The sequence below is a fragment of the Dunckerocampus dactyliophorus genome, chromosome 15 (assembly GCF_027744805.1).
Source record: "Dunckerocampus dactyliophorus isolate RoL2022-P2 chromosome 15, RoL_Ddac_1.1, whole genome shotgun sequence".
Lineage (NCBI taxonomy): Eukaryota > Metazoa > Chordata > Actinopteri > Syngnathiformes > Syngnathidae > Dunckerocampus > Dunckerocampus dactyliophorus.
The window spans coordinates 10,560,628-10,578,543 of NC_072833.1; the positions used below are offsets into that span (position 1 = coordinate 10,560,628).

General features: G+C 41.3%; 1 protein-coding gene across 2 annotated transcripts in view; it reads right to left on the minus strand.

Annotated features, from left to right (window-relative positions):
• lmo3 (LIM domain only 3) overlaps positions 1-17,916 on the minus strand; it is a 59,614-nt gene that overhangs the window by 5,543 nt on the left and 36,155 nt on the right. For both annotated transcript variants that reach the window (XM_054800476.1, XM_054800475.1), the window contains one exon: positions 8,523-8,648. In XM_054800476.1, the coding sequence (XP_054656451.1) occupies positions 8,523-8,648 (126 nt within the window). The remainder of the gene's footprint in view (positions 1-8,522; positions 8,649-17,916) is intronic.

The following is a 17,916-nucleotide window of genomic DNA, read 5'->3' on the forward strand; positions in this document are numbered from 1 at the left end:
TTACACTGTCCAGTCCTGCAATGAGCTCACATCAAGCCCCTTTTTTGTACCCCTTCTCTCCTGTCATAAGATTTTCACTTTTTTTTCCCGCCTCTTCTCCCTTATTTCCTTTCTGTCTTCCCCTATTTCACACAGACAAATTGTTTCTGCTCAGCCAAATGTCAACAGCATACGTGACATCTGTTGAGGATATTACACTGGTGCCCATCACCGCCTTGTTTATTAACGGATCATTTTCTATATATGCTTTTATTAGAGCGTTTATCCAGAAACAGTATATATTTTAATTAAATTATATTAAAGACATATAGATGTATATGTAATTGTACAAATACAAATGTATTAACGAAAAATTTTATGTTTAACTCACCTCATACGCCACAAGCGAGTACCTGCGGGTACAAGCCACATATTTGAAGTTAAACCGTGATGGTGAGCAGAGGTGGCATGGACCTTTTAGAAGTATTTGAACAAGGGTTAGGTTTAGGATTAGAGGTAGGGATTTCGGTTAGGGCTTAGGGCATGGGTGTCGAAAGAGCGGCCCGTGGGCCTTTTCGGTCCCTAACTTGTGTTGGCTTGTACATGTGTCTGCGTTGGCATACTTTAAAAATAACATTAGTTCATAATTAGTTATTACACTAATTTGCTTTGTAACTAAGATGTTCAGATAGCGTAGCATATATTCGCTCATTAACGTACAAAAGTATGAAAGTCACCCCCGCATCCTTCAATTTTTCTGTATGTGCCCTTGGCTGGAAATAGTGTGAACGCCTCTGGGTTATGTTTGCGTTAGGCGGAAAGGTTACAAACTTTACACACATTTTGTTAAACATTTATTCACAAAAATCACCAAGCAGACAAAACATTCGTTTTTTTTCTTAGATTTTTAGCTCCATTTGTTCACCCTGTCATCAGCCTTTACTAATGAGCTTCTATAAAGGAGCCGCATCACATCATTAATACAATTATATGCCTAGTTGTATTCATATTATGGTGCATGGTCATATAGATGATTACTGTGCATGCAGTCATCGTCCTCTGACGCTTTCTTCATCTCTTCCTTCGCTTTCTTCCCTTTCTTTTACCGAGAGGTGAGTGTGACTAATGAGTCTTTGGAGACCTCTTGTTGTAAGGGAGGAAGAGAAAAAAAAACATGGCTTCCACACGATGCACTGAGATGCCAGCGATATGCCCCGGAGGCGCGTGTTAACTAGAGTAGTCGCTTTCCACTCAAATGAGGCAACAGTGAGATTGTCAAAGAAAGGAAAATAGTCTAAGACGCGCTGCATGCAGTTACTGTTCCCATTCGCACAAGTTCACAAACGTTCAGTTTATAGGAAGGTGATGTTTAAATGCATGCGCATTTCTCTGTTGTCAGCAGACACGAAGCCTTGCCTTCCAAAACCAAGCGCCAACTAAAACCTATCAGCTCTGTCACTAACCAGACAGTGCAGTCTTAGACGTATGTCTCGGAATTCACCTTGCTACTCCTGTCAGCCAAATATGCCCGTGCCATCACACTCCCTCAGCACATGTGATGTGGTATGCTTTGGATCCTGGTTCCTTTCCAGCCAAGATGACCTTGGTCTAAATATTCAGATTCTAGAACATGGGCGTCTATTTCTGGCAAAGTCTAACCAGGCCGTACTGTTCTAGTTCGCATCTTGTTGTAAACCCTCTGTATTTACATTCCCAAAGTGAAAGTGAAAGTGAACAGTGAAAAATGATGTCACATCTACTGTAACGTTAGATTTTCTAGCTCCTCAGGATGGTGAGAACCTGCAAAGAATAGTTGTAATGTCGCATTTTTTGTGAAAATACAAATATCGATCCCTTTGATTTCCAAGGGAAGTAACAGTATCGGATCGATACAAGAGTGAAAATATTGGTTAGTTCTCATATATTCACAAATATTTCTGTTTCTAATAGTGCTGTCAATCGATTAAAAAATGTAATCATGTTAATCACATGTCTACTCTGTGATTAGTCATGATTAATCACAATCTTGATATTTATTTGTCTTTTTTTAAACTGATTAAAATGGTGAACAACAATTTAAAGGCAAAATCACAATATAATGCAATAAGCGTGAAAAATTTCAAGTAAAATGTATTAGGACCAGTAGATACCGAACTGGCCTTGTGTTTACTTGGTGTCTAATTGAGACCATAGCAGTATTGTCCGCCCCTACTTGAATCCAAGCAGTAAATCCACATTACAAACACACATTCATCTTTTTTTTTCCAAATCCACTGTTGTGGTGTAGAAAGACTAAATTGTAAATGTGTTACTGTTCAGAACTTTGTGGACAAAGTCATGTATTTTCATGCGTCATGTATTTACACATGGTGATTTTCCCCTCCAATAGATCAAGATAAAGAAGCGTGATTGTGTCTCTCAGTAGTCTTCCTGCACAGGCTCCCAGTTCTCGACACCAATCATACACAAAGTGACAACTATGTCCCTTATTGCCTATTAGGCCCCTGTCTAACAAGCCTGACTCATGACATACAAGGCACCCGTGGCTGAGCTTTCCTGCGCTGAACCCAATTGGCGTCATTCTCTCCTTCCAAGGCTCAAGTATGTGGAGCCTCCCCCTGCTTATCAGCACTGACCTTCTCCTGCACTGTCACCTATCCTGCTCCTCTGTGCTCTAACCTTCCTCCAGCCTCCCCAAGACTGTGGCCTCCAGCTCATCAGGGGGAAATTGGGCCAGCGCCGGCTAGATGATGAGGCTGGACGACAGCTTCATCGATTAGCTGTCCCCCACGGCTGATCTGTGGCTAACTGCTTGCCGGATGGAGGCTCATATCTCCTTCCTTATTCCCGACACCTCTTTTCGGAAGCCGGTTGCTTCCCTGCTTCCTCTCTTAGGCCAGGAGAATAACAGGTCGAGCTACCGGGAAGGTCACAATGGTGGATTTATGTTGGGTTTAACAGAGTAAGGCCGCATTGGGTGCAGACATGAGGAATCAGGTCTGATGTAGGATTCTATATTTTCACTGATGGACCACAGACAGGGGGCAGTCACTCCCTTTAGCTTCACAGTGTTTCAAAGTCATGCACGGAGCGAAAAAGTGGGAGAAAACAACTGGCGGGGCTCTTCCATTTATCCTTCATGGCGATACAGTGGAACCTGTTTAAGTCGACATCCCTCAGATTGGCTGACTGGCGGATTGGCTTACTAGACGGTAGTTGTGTTGCTTTTGTCGCTTCATGCTGCTTTGCGATAATGATGACGGTAACAATACACGTCGACATAAATGGACCCATTTTTCATAGGAATGACCCCTTTGGGTCTCAAATTTTGTCGACAAAGGTAGTCAACCATGTATGTCGACGTTGACTTAAGCAGGGACTTTTTAGTAATCAGAACACGTTGGACCAGGACTTGAGGAGTTTGTCGACTTAAACGAGTTCCACTGTCCATGCATTGCTTTCAATTTGATGGTGATGGTGACAAAGAACAAAGGTTATGATTGCTGGGTGCATCTATTCCATGGCCTATCATTTAAGCATTGCCCTTAACAGCAGACCAATGACTATTTGAGTCTTACAGTGATGGAATCAGAATAATCACCGGCTTTGAGTTCTCTTGCATCGTTTGAGTGCACCCACAAAGAAACCATGGGTTGATAAATGGGAGACTATAGCGGCGGGGGTGGGGTGGGGGGGGGGGGGGGGGGGGGCAGGCGATGTGTTCATATACGTGATTGTAGCAATTCAACCTTCAAACACCAATTTGCGCCGAGGCTGACCCGAAGGAGTGGCAGATAATTACACGGCGTGACCCCGGTCGACCCGCCGATCGCCTGCTCTGTTTATCAGATTTCACATTTTTTTGACGACGTTCCACAGAGAAATCTCAGGGCCATTTGTGAGATGGATTAGATTGCTTTATTGAAGGGCCTGTTGGGGGGAAGCGGGTCAGTGGGGAGGTGGATGGTTGGGAGGGTTGGGGTGGTTTTTGTGTTTGTTTGAGGCGAGGAAATGAGAGGGGACAGTGCTGGTGCGGAGGAACAAGGCAAGCAGCAAGATCGGCATGCCAGACAAAGCACAGCGCAGCCCATCTAAAACGAGACAGATAAACTATTCAGGAAAAGTGAGCTCCCAAGAGAGCTAAGATCAATTTTCTGAAGGTCAGTCTATTAATCACAATATAAATATCGATCATTACACTTAAACCAAAACTGTTACCCTCTACGAAGGAGTGTTAGGGACAGACTGAAGTGGTAACAAACGATATTACCAGAATAAAATCGTAAATTTTGGGGGGAAAAACCTACAGTACACTACAGAACTCACTACAAATGTTATTTGATTGTTCTAAACAGAAGAAATATTTAATATTACTTGAATGGTCTCTTAGAAAAACGGCTACTGCCGTTGACAATTGTGTTCGCATGAGAATTTGGAGGATCTTATTCCTGTAGCTTTACAACTTTATTGCTTCCCATTGCAATTGCATTTTCCTTGTAAAATGACAACTTTAGCAGGCCCCACGGTGGCTGAGTGATTAGCATGTTGGCCACACAGTCAAGAGATCAGGAAGACCTGGGTTCGAATCGTCGCTTGGGCATCTCTGTGTGGAGTTTGCATGTTCTCCCCGTGCGTGCGTGGGTTTTCTCCGGGTACTCCGGTTTCCTCCCACATTCCAAAAACATGCATGTTAGGCGACTCTAATTGTCCATAGGTATGAATGTGAGTGTGAATGGTTGTTTGTCTATACGTGCCCTGCGATTGGCTGGCAACCAGTCCACGGTGTACCCTGCCTCTCGCCAAAGTCAGCTGGGATAGGCTCCAGCATATCCGCGAACCTATTTGGTATTGTGTGTAGAATGTAATAAATATCAATATATTTCGTTAAATGCATTTACTGAATAAGCTACTGTATATACAAAGTATTAACTTTACTACTACGCATTTTTATTTGTTCCTTTTACTGTTGGTAAAAAATGGTAATGTGGTACATGTTACACACTTAAAGTGAACAAATTATCAGTATTTGGCAGTGGCGGACTGGTCATTGGGTGGTTTATGGGTGTGCCGATCAATAACAGCCGATTGACGGCCTTTTTTAAAAAAATATATTATTATTTGCTGTGCCTTGCCTTGGTAAGTACGGTAACTAAATCCGGAAACATGACGCTGCGACATAACACAACACAGGAGGCGAGTTGGCACAGTCAGACCCACCCCTCCCTATACATGCAGAGCAATTGCTGTGTGCAGGGCCCCACGATCCATGGGGTGATCGGGGCCCATTTTGAGCAAGGGGTCCATATGCGCATCGCTTCTCTGACACGTCCATGCAGCGTCAAGTCAGTCCAAGGCTCTTTCAACAATTAGAGAATAAAATGTTGGAATTCACCCACCCTCCTCTCAGTCTCTACCGGTGTAAGGGTACGTGCTGCTCCCTCTCAAGGTAGAAGGTGCCCGTTCGATCCCAACCCTGGCCATGTTCTTTTTTTTTTTTTTTTGTATAAGCAAGAGGAGGCTCGTAATGGGGGGAGCCAGTATGAACCAAAAAGTCCAGGGCCATATATTTTGTCCCAGTCCACCCCTGGTAATTGGGTAGGATTAAATAAAATATGCGTCTTCCTACTTTTTTTCAGGCATGTTGAAATGTGTAAAGGGTAAACATATGATGAACTTCACTGTTAATTTTGTTAAGCATGTTCTAGATAAACTAAACCACTACCATTACCATCAATCCTAAATGAAAATGAATGAATCCACAGCTTAAAAGTAATAGGCGTAATCTAAAATGAGTGTCGAAAAGGCATTCTGGCCTGGTGTCCTGATATTTTTGTCTATCAAGTAGATATATATCAGCTGCAAAAGCGAGTAAGTAACTGGAAAACAAAAAGTCAAAGCTGACGAACAGCTTCAATTAAAGCTGGTGCCACACCATAAACTGTGGCCAGGCGCCGGTGAAAATTGTGATGAGCATCTAAATGGCGCCCGCAAGGCCGCGGCGGACGGTGCGGAACACACAAACGTCAATTTTATTCAACAGTTCATCAGTTGCCTTAATGTAAAAAGAAAGATTTGCCCATGCTTAAGTGGGTTTTAATGCGGGAGAGCAGAGTTGGCCTGCCTGGGTCTGGCTGATGAAGATTAGCTGACTTCTTCTATTAGGAGATGCTATCTGGTGCGGCCGGCTGAAGTGGCAAGACAATAACCGAGTGCTAATTGTGTGTAACCAGATCTCTTGTATTTAGTATTCACCATGTGTCTGGTATGTGGGGCTGCCAGCACATTTTGAACACAGAGTTTCTGTTTGATTGTTCGTTCTTGTAACATTTAAACAAGAATTCTGATCACCCACCCCACATGTGGTTACAGTGGATCCCCTCATACATCTGATGAAGTGTTGGTTTCATTTTGATTCATTTGAGTTTAGGGTGAGGGGTTAGTGTTATAACTCGAAGTTAGGGTTAGGGTGATGTTTAGAGTTGGGGTTAGAGCAGGGATCCCCAACAACCAGGCCATAATCTGCTACCAGTCCATGGCGGGGCCCAACCAGGCCACAGAAAAGTTTCACAAGCAATGATATAAATAAAATATGTTTAAAAAATTAAGGCATTGAAGGAATTAAAAATGGTAGTTACATATTATGTAAATACATATATATTTTGGAAATACGGGTGTTGATTTCATTTGAAAAATAATATAGAAAGACATTTACAGTATGTTACTCTGACGTTACATTGGGGGTCAAAATTGGGCGCTGGCAATCACTACCGGCAGTTGTAAAAATGAAACTAAGTTAACAAGCTTTGTCACTGGGGATGAAAAAAACGTCTGACTGCAAAAACTTCACAGAATACTACGTACTCAGGATAATGGAGAGACAAGAAAGAAACTGAAATGATAGCTTCGACGCTTCCGTGCTAAACCACTTGGGTGTTCATTGTGTTTCATCGTTTTGGATTCAAGTTAAAAAAGAACTTTCCACAATGGCATTGACAACATTGTTGCTACTCCCGACTAGATTTCACTTACCAAAAAATGGACGGGAAAAACACTGCCTGTCACCCACACACATCAAACAGCAATACTGCCATTTTTTCTCAGCTTTCTGTTTTACCTGTAAATTACAATAGCATTATATTACTATAATGCTGGCCGCCTCCAAGCACTCCACCACCCCTAGGTCCGCCAGAGGTTCATGGGAATGCAAGGGGCTCTGTGGGCTCAAAAATGATGGGTAGGGTTAGGTTTAGAGGCTATCCACACAGAAACGTATTCAGGTGAAAAATATTTTATCATTTCAGACTCGCATCCACACGGAAGCGGCATTCTGGGTGCCCTGAAATGGTATTTTTTGAAAACGACTGCCCGGAATGGGAAAATCTGAAAACGCCGGCTTGTCGTTTCCGTATAGATGAGCAATCCGCAGCTTTTTAAAAACGACGACGTCAGCGACCCATCGCCATCATGTGACCAGAATTGAGCATTGACGACAAGCCAACATAATATCTGAGCATTTCAAGCGTTGTGAATCACCGCAGTCGACATTATCCCAGTATTTTTTTGCCTTATACTCCCAAAACTAAGCACATGTAATTCCACTTTATTGTAAGTCTAGACGAGCCTTAGCAAGCGGAAGACTTGCGTTCTTCCACAGTATGGTGTGTCAGGTGGTTCCGTCTGCGTGTCTGTTCACAGCGCCACACGTGACTCGGTGATCCGTTCCCGTTTGGATGCAGCTATTTACTAATATGGGACAGTGTTGTTTTTTTCAACCCACCAAAAACAAAAAAAAATCTCAGGAGCGTTCCTGTGTGGACAGAGCCTGAGGGTTCGAGGTTCAGGTTAGGGGTATGAGGTGTGCCATCTGGTTTTTCTGCACGTTGACGTCTTTGTTTTTTTTAAATAAACATCCAAGAGCTCAAACGTGTGAAAAACATTCACCCTAAAGTAAACAAAATTCAAATTCTAAAACAACCTCCCTAAGAAACTACTCGGCATATATAGTAATACAACATTTGCTTGATCATCCCATCAGATTTGTTTCATAAATTTAATACAGCCTTGTGAGAACTTTATAAAATCCAAAATGGCCCTAAATTGATAAACAAGTGTCCTTCTCCCGCTTTAGAGTTTTACAGGTTTGAGGAGAGCAGTTCAGAAAACAACAATTATGATGTTGCTACAACAATACTTTTCTGACAGTGTCATTCAAAAGTGAGCATTGTTATATTTGTAAAAGTCGAGTTGTGGTAAGAATGGGTGACTCTTTCTTTCTGACTTTGGGATTCCAGCGTGTAATGAAGACTGATGTAAACGGAGAAGGGCCTCTCGAACTTTGTCTACCTTAAATCTGTACAGTACAAGATCATCATGTCTTGATCCATCTGGGGTATCTCTCTTGTTAGAGTGATAAATCTCCTGATGCATGTTCCTTGTTCCACTATCAACAGCTGGTGTTACCACGGTGCGATCGTTCTTCCCAAGCAGCCGGTTGGAGGTACGGGGAGAGAGAGACGAGAGTTCAATGCAGTTCAATCACTCACCTCTGATTGCAGAGCTGGCATGCGAAACAGTCCAGGTGGTAGACGTTCTCCTTGGCCCGCATGACCATCTCGAAGGCTGGAATCAGCTTGCTGCAGGCTGCGCAGTTCCCCGTTACACCAAACAACCTGAGTCAAGAAAGCAAAAAATATATCATGCAATCCACTCTGCACACATCATATCAGTATCTTTAAAACTGCACGTTTGGGAGTCCAGATTTTCAAAAAGACCGGAATATGGAAAGTCATGAAGGACTGTTATTGTGTGACTCCATAGCATAACCTTATTGATCACACCACTACTCAGGAAGCTGTATTTAGCATTAGCATTGGTTTGTTTGTGTGTCACCTCGTCCACAGATGTTTAAGTATAAGATAAATAAGACTTGAGATAGATATTCTTCCAAAAAGTAAAATATGCCGCTTTTTAACAAATCTTGGGCTAAAAATGCATTTTCAAGTATAAAAATTATTAAATGAACTAAAATACAAAAATACGGTATAAAGCATTAAAAGACATTGATGAACTGTAGTATTCTACACTAGTCACTAGGTGTCGCTAGTAACACAAGCATCAGACGTGATTGTCGGAACAACAGGCTTTTATTGCAGGTTTGAATTATCTCACAGCACAAACAATAATAACATAATAATAAGTATTTGTAATCATAGTAACACGGGCTACTGCTGTGGCCGTAATCCAGCTAAAACTCAAGTCTGAAGCCCCGACGTCACTTCCTGTCCACACGCCCGGAAGACATTTATTGCATCACACACGAGCACAAGTCTTTTTTTTATGTCTTAAATGGCTTCTTCAGTCTTCCAGATATCCTGACTGTGTGGCCAACATGCTAACCACTAGGCCACTTCGCGGCCAATTGTTGAACTTCTTTCCACAAATTCAAACAAAAACTAAAAAAAATACGTTAAAATACTGACAGCAATTGTAGCTGCACCTACCAATCATTTATGTTGATGGGTAGTTATGTAAAGACACGTAAAATACATTTTATAATTACGCAAAGAAGACTACAGTTCCCATGATGCTTAGGGTGCCGTATCAGGAAGTAGGTCTGAATTTGACTCTACTATCACATGTTTTGAAGTCATATGCAGCGATCGTGTTTTGATCATACAAATCTTAAGTAACTTTGATCAAATCTTCTGCTTGGACATGAAAACTGCCGCAGCTGCTCAACGCTGACGATAAAAAGCAGACACACGTCACAAACGAGTGTTGCTACGTACATCGAGTGCAGGTGGGATTGCAAGGTTTATAGTGTGCGTAAAGAACACAAGCAAAGAATTAAATGTGTGGTTCCAATCCTGCCTCGCGCACTGGCACTTCCATATTACGTGTATTATCATTCATATTATCATTGATAGCCTTTTGGCTGCGCTGTACCCATGACACAGCTTTTCTCTGAACGAGAAATATCGTCAAGATTTAAAATCGCAAGATCTTGTGACACGAGACCTCGTGACACCCCTACCTGTGAGTACAACTATTTTTGAGCTGGGACTTGGCAGAGGTGTGGACTCGAGTCACGCGACTTGAACTCGAATCAGACTTGAGTGACAATTTTGGTGACTTTGACCTCGACTTGACAATATCATCAAAGACTTGCAACTAGACTTGGACTTTGACATCAGTGACTCGGGACTTTACTCTGATGACTTGAAAATATTTGAGATTTTCAGTGAATGATTATCATGTCATTTTCAGCAAGACTTTATATGACAGCTTTTTTTGTTGAAAACTAGAGTTTTGTAAATAGTTTTTAAACATTATAGAAAATCCCATTGTAATGCGTAGGGTAGGTAGGTTATCCAATCATTGTGACTCCACACACACCTTGTCCCACCCAACTGTCTCTTTGTCACCAGAACTACAATTACCTAATTACCTAACTACAATTGCATTGGATCAGTGTTCGGGTTCGGGTTAGGAGTTAGGGGTCAGTCTTAGGATTACTTTTAAGAGACTAACATGATCTTCTGATATAAAGTTGTTTAAATATTGGAAGAATAACTCCAACGGACTGGGCCTGGCCGAAGCAAAATATAAAAGAATAGCAGGGCTACAGCTTGTGCCATTGAAATAGATGGGACATGGTTTCCACCACTGCCCAGGGAGGACCCTATTATTTCTCTGCCTGCTCCAGGGACTTTAATGGGAGTATTCATTAGGGATTCAGGGCTGTTACTACACAGCGGCCCAGACCAGGCTACAAGGGAGAAAGGAATCTGATAACAAAATCATATAACAAAATAACCTATTAAGCAGACTTCTTCGGGCACTTTTAGCCATCGTTGTTAAAATGATAAAACGGCATGCCACTCTCTGAGTCTGTAAGAGATCGCAATCTGATAAATGATCTCGAGGCTTGGGATATGCAGGGTTGTTTATTAACCTTCAGAAAGTATGTTTCCCAGAGGCAAAAGAAGCAGATAGATTGCGCCCTCATGAATACTTCCAGAATTAAGGGCCACTGTCAACACACCTTGAGACAATGAAGGATATTACTTGTAACACAGTAGCTAGGTGAAAACAAAGAGGGCCTCTTCTGTGGATTAATACTGAATTAATTAAAAGAATTATGCCTCCTCCTTTGAGCCCTCTAAATTTAGATATGTCTGTATCATCTCATGTCCTTTTTTTTCTTTCCTGTGTATCGCCAAAAGGCGCTCACATAAAACAGGAGAAATGATGACTTCTCTCCTCACAGAGGCGCGTAATTGATCTAAAAAAAAAAAAAAAAAAAAGCCCAAGAAATGATAGATTTAGTGCAAGATAATGAGCAAGTGGCGTTTGAGCCTAACAGCAGCACTTTGTGTTGCAGCTTCCGACAAAGCGCCACAGTGAGACGCCTCTTACTCTGCGGGGGTGAATGTCCTTGTCTTCTGCTAACCTGCATCATTTACAGATGGCATGCTTTCAAGGACCCAAATTGTAAATGATGGAATGTGTTGGTGTAAAAAAAGCAAACCTCTCAGGATTTTGCAATGTTGCACCTATTCACACAAATTCAACCAATCCCTGCAACTTCCCTGCACATTTTGGCCAATCATCGTCGTATTTCTCGTATTTGAATGTGCACCTCAACTGTTTAGCCAATCAACGCGCCCACCCACATCCGCAGTTACTTATTTACCTTGACAGAAACGTGGACACGTGGTTGTAATCTCTAGTCTCTCATTTACCAACAAAAATCACCACTATATATGGCGCGCAACAGTTCCCCATTGTTCTCAATGAAAGTGTGGCTAAACTACGTGCAATTTGTTGGAGCATAAAGGAAAGTTTGCCATCGCCAAGCACTTTTCAAACGTAAAACGTACACAGGGTGCCTTTTGGTGGTGTTTGTTTAACAAACTTTGCACAAAGTTGTCTGAATTGGTGACAGCTGGTTACGAGATGTCGGTAAATACACTAATCCTAAAGATAGACTTAATGAATAAAGAATTTACAGTCACGCCTCGCCAATTGCAGTTTGAACATCATGACCTCACTCATGTTTTTTTCAAAGAATAATTCATTGATCATTGTTTGGTGGTTGATGCCTATTATTAGTAAAAAAAAAATAAAAAAAGTCTTTTTAAGCAAATCGTATGGATTCTTCGTATGGATTCTTGGCCAAAAAAAACTTTTCCAGCATAAATGAAGCAAAATACAAATAGAGTATAAGGCATCAGAAGACGTTGATGAATGGTAGTGTTCTACACTAGTCACTACTGTAAGTTTCACGAGTCGCACCAGACGTGATCGCCGGAACAACAGGCTTTTATTGCAGGTTTGAATTATCTCACAACACGAACAATAATAACAATACTAATCATAATAACTATTGTCATAATAATAACACAGGCTACTGTTGCGGCCGTAATCCATCTGAAACTCAAGTCTGAACCCCCGACGTCGCTTCCTGTCCACACATCTGGAAGACATTTATTTCAACACACACAAGCACAAGTTTTATTTATGTCTTAAATGTCTTATTTTCTCTGATTATATTTACTTTATTGGGTAATACGAGTGTAAAGGTGACTATGGGGTGTTATTTGTTGTCCAGAGGGCTCTAATAATGGTAAAAAACAACTTATGTGCTATGTTGTAACTATGAAAATATTTGATTAAAAATAATTAATCCTACTTTGCAGAAATTCACTTATCACGGTCAGGTCTGGTAATCAGACATTTTAGGAACAATCACAAAAAAAAGCTTGTAAAATCCAGAAGGGATTGAAAAAGTCATTCTGTAAGTTTAGTTTCACCGTTTCCCATGTTCATCCATGCTCCGCTCTCAGCTCTTGGAAATGTAGGTGACCTCCTCTGTTTAAAAAGTCTGTCACACTACTTTGCTTTTAAAGATTCTTGGCGACCGTGACCATTCTGTGTTTCTACCACTACTGTGCAATCAATAACGAAGCGCCACAACTTTCCTCAGAGACCGATCACTGTTGATGTTAAACACAACTTAAAGCAAACTTAAGAGGTCAAAACGAAATAATACTTAACCTCTGAAAGCCTGGACCATTTTGCAAGACATTAACCACCCAAAATAAATCGAGTTTTTCTGCGCATCTACAAGGTCTACACGGACGATCCTGGTATCAACATAAAGGGGAGACTTGATGCATACTGTAGATGTGAAAATGCTGATAACTATGCTAGCAAATACTTCTTGTTCAGCGACTGAGAATTAGCTTTCAATCCAGGCCAAGTTAGTCACATTAGTCTTTTGTTTCATGAAATTATTCATGACATGCTCATTTCGGGCTGGACGCTTTTTTTGTCCCATTTAAGGGCTTGTGGTTTGGAATTGTCTTCTGTTAGCTTTTGGCTGACGTTACGCGGACGTGTTTAATTGATATTGCGCAATTACCATAGCAACGCAAACACAGCACAGCAGCCCCCAGTTTTAAAAGGTTAAGTTCATATATACTGTATTTGTTTGTTGTGGCTGTCTACGTGTGTGTGTGAGTAACCCACAAGGATAATGGTACTAACGACATTTCAGGGACTCAAAGCATCTAATTCAATTAAATAGGCTAAAAATGCTTCCCAATTTTGCCTCACCCATCTGTGTAGCACACGTGGGTAAAATCTGTCCAGAATCAGGCAAATTCCCAATGTGGAGCACAAGCAAGTATGACCGTAAAATCGTCAAAAATTGGACGAAAGTTTTCACGGAGTATGCCGGAGACATTTTAGATGCAAAAACTCATGATGTTTGCAGTGGAACTCGTTCATGCCAACGTGAGTCAGCCGGTCCAAACGGTGTCGACATAAACGGGTTCCGCTGTAAAGGTCATAGGTATTTGCTACCTCTGCTTGTGTTACAAGTCTCAGTTCAGTTCAGCTGGTTGTGGAGGGTGTGATGGGGCCTGTTAAAACAGGGAGAAATAAATGAGACGTGCGAGCGGTGTCTTCTCCATCAAGCCTCCTCAGCGGAATGAGGAAGTCACGCCAGTCTTTTAGCGACAGAACCGCTGCACTGCCCCTACTGGCGAAACTAGGGATGTCTCATTAATTATACTAATGTGTTTGGCAAAAACAACTTTGTTTCAATGAAAGTGCAATTTTGCTTACAAGAATAACGTTCCAAAGCAATTACAATTCCTCTTATATTAATTCGGACAAAATAGAATACATCTCACAAAAGTGACCATGTGTGAGTCACACTTACCCGTCACTCTTTAGCTTTGAATATGTGGATTGCATTACACCTGTTAATATTTCAGCACAAGAACATGTCATTTCAATTCAATTTTAGCTCATTTTTAATTTGTATAATATTAACATGTTATTCATATTTGTAATCATATTTTAGGATTATTTCACAGTGTATGTCATTCGAAATTAATTATATTTTTATGAAGAAAAATCTCCGGTGTGTCAATCGAGCTGTTCAAAGCTATGACTCAGCAGAAGGGAAATTAAACATTTGTTAATGAAGCAATTTTTTGCTTTCCAGATGGATGTCCATAAAATAATAATTTTAAAAAATCATTGTAAAGACAATGCGAATAAAAAAAAAAGCCCAAAGGCTGCCCCGGGTTTCTAAATAGACCTCCTGGCTGCTTATCATGCACTTGTTACTTGTTTGCTGCATAATTCATTTGGCACCTACAGTATGTGCGACATTAAGCACTGCTTTCAATGATTCAACATCACCTTCCAGTGTGTTCCATAGCTTAAGGCGACTTTACATACGTTCTCGCTTCTCAAATCAGGCCATATTTTGTCTCCAACAAGCTAAGCTGACCAAACAAGATGGCCATCTTTTGCATGGCGATGGCAGCTCCTGTGTGGCAAACACTTTCTGAAGCGTCGGGACACAGGGAAAGCCTGCCTCGCCCTGCGGGGAGGGAAGATGGATGGAGCGTACCTGCCACTCGTCTTTCGCTGCTCTGCTAGTTTGATGTCATGGACGCTAATGGCTCTCAAGGGAGGAGGCAAATTAAGCGTGGTTTTACTTGTAATGAATTCAAAGGCACAGGATCAGAGGATGACAGCTTAGAGGCCTTGTGTGCAGAAAACCCAAAGCATGGGATTCAATACTTTTAGCTCAGGATTATAATTGGTAATAAATATATATGTTTCTCACGGGTCTTTTAACAACGGTACAACTGCCTGCTATGTCTAGAGGGCTGCGAAAAGGACACCGGATAACAATGTAAAATATCTGACTCGACATATTCTTAATATCCATGGCTGACAAGACAGCATGTTTATTTAAAGAGGTTGAAGATACGGCCTGGAATCAAAATTCATGCCTTGCGCAGATCAGAATTTGAAAGAGAACTGATGCAGTCAGTGCTCAGTACCTTGTATTGTCGTTTTGCATTGGCTGTGTATGAGAGCCCGGTATGGCTCACTGGTACCTATTTGATGAGCGGGAAAAACAGACACCAATTAAATTATTCCACAAGGCTTTAGCCCAGTGGACCCCAAAACCAGATCAGAGTCTGCAGGCCCCCGTCTCCTTTTGGTGAATGCACGGGCGGTATTATGCCAAATGTGTTCTTTCAGCTTTGGCCAACTAAATGTGTCAAAATACGACGACACCCCCCTGATTACTGGAGTTTTGTAAATGCCATACCTTATATTGGAATAATCAGAAGTTGACATACTCTCATCATGGGCTTGAATGTCTTATTCATTTTGGGCCCTTGATTTACTTGAACTGTTCTTTTTCCAGAATTCTTGTTTTTCAACATCACTGAAAAATTGGGAGCACTAGCTTGAGCAACTCTTATAATAAGTGTTATAATGTGTTTGAACTTGACAAAGCCAAGCTCTATTAAGGTCTCGTTAGTGACCACGATCATCATGCAGCTAGTAGTGTCCTTGGCAGCACTCATTCAATCAAATACTTTAAAAGAAATCTCATTAAATAAACCTGTCCAGTCAGTTGTTTTTTGCACTACCTCGTAAACATTTATTTATTTCTACTTTTTTGCAGGGATGACTTCCAGTAGCCATTTAAAATTCTAGCTGCAGCTTTCCTTCCCCCAATCTCCATCTTTTCCGTCCCTCCCACCACTTCAGTTGCCCCAGCCTCAGCACGCATTCATCAGCTGCCAGATTAGAATTTGTTTCCTCACAAACCATTGATCATCGGCCTATTACTAGGCAAATGACAGTTAATTACCCACTACATTAACCACTGGGACCCGGGGACCGACTCTCTGTGCCATCAGTCAACATGATGAATGTGGCAAGTTCAGTAATGCATGGCCATTCCCTCGTCCGCCTGCCACACCGAGAACAACCCCTGGATCTCACTTCCAGGCATCAAGGAAAATCTATGGTAATCTGCATAATTACAGGCTCAGGGTTAATAACAGACAAATGATTTGTTGCATCTCAACATAGGCTTTTTTAACAGGATTGTGCTTAGTTCATTTGCTGGCCTGTCCTTAACCACGCTGGTGCCTCACTTATGCAGAGTTTGTGCAATGAATTCCAAACAGACGCAGCTCCCCGTTTTCGAGTACAGTTTGCACGTTCCAGAAAGTTACAACAGAACAGATGAGAAGCTTGATGGTGTTCAGGGGAGGGGAGACAGTTAAGGGTGGCAGATGTAATCAGACTACCGCATTCCTCAGTTTAATACCCCCAGCCTGTGTGATTGTCAGTGATTAAACAACGTTCGGGGCACAATTATTTCAATTACCGTGGCCATGACCTGGGAATTGTCCTCAGGATAAGATTTTCTTCCTCGAGTGCCCCGACTTGCCTGGTTGCCAGGCTCTATCAGTTCTCATCTGCACCTGGACTCTGATGTCCTAATGATGAATTATGGCCTGCTTTCTGAGAGACTGCCGGGTATACAACGGAGCGTTCCTCTGAACTGTCAGCTCGGAAAGACGCCACAGAGTGCCGCCTAATTACTTTCCATATACCCTCCCACCAAAAGGCCTGCTTTTCTCCATTAAGCGACTTTAAAAGTGTGAAGAAACGAAAAGCTATGGTTACTTTGACTCCGGATTACTTAAACAGTCAAACCCGTCTATGTCAAAAACTCGACTCGTCAAGTCCTAGACCACCGTCTAACAAGTCCATCGTAATATGACGTCGACATACATGTTAAACTGCTTTTGCCGACATAACATTTTAGACCCAGAGGGGTCATTTCTATGAAAAATGGGTCCACTTATGTCGACATGTGTTGTAGTATTGTTAACTTCATTGTCACGAAGCAGCGTGAAACGTAAACAGCAACATAACTACTGTTTATTTACACAGCATTAAAACGTGCACACAGTGACTTCCTGTTCAGTGCAAAGTAAGCTTCATAATACAAGCACGGCAGATGGCAATATTCAAATTGTTGTTGTAAAAACAGCCAAGCCATTCATTTTTTTGTTTTGGGTCTGTTGAATAGGTTTTTCCAACCTATTCTTCAGTTTACAATAAATAAATTGGAGGCTAACTAGTTAGCTTGGTAGTTTGCTATTGTTAATTAAAGAATTGTTATATAAGGTAATATGAATATTAAGGTGATTATATGGGTGTTATTTAATGTCTCCTGGACTCTAATAATGTCCAAAAACATTTTTAAAAGATCATAAGCAGGTTTTCTATGATCTAACTCCAAAAATATTCAATTTATTAATATTATCTTGAATCCTACTTCACGGAAATTCAATTAACCACAATAAACGAGGTTGCCTTTTTAAAACATTTTAGAAATGCCATGTCTGTTCCTGGAATTAAAAAAAATAAGTAAATAAAAATAAATGTCAAAAAAACGGCAACACCCCTCAACAACCGGCACTTTTGTTCTTTGGAAAAAAATGACCAACAACTACTAAAAATCCAATCTTTAATCCTATAAACCAATGCAGTCCTTTTTGTTAAGATTCATTCATATTTGCAAGGTCGAGT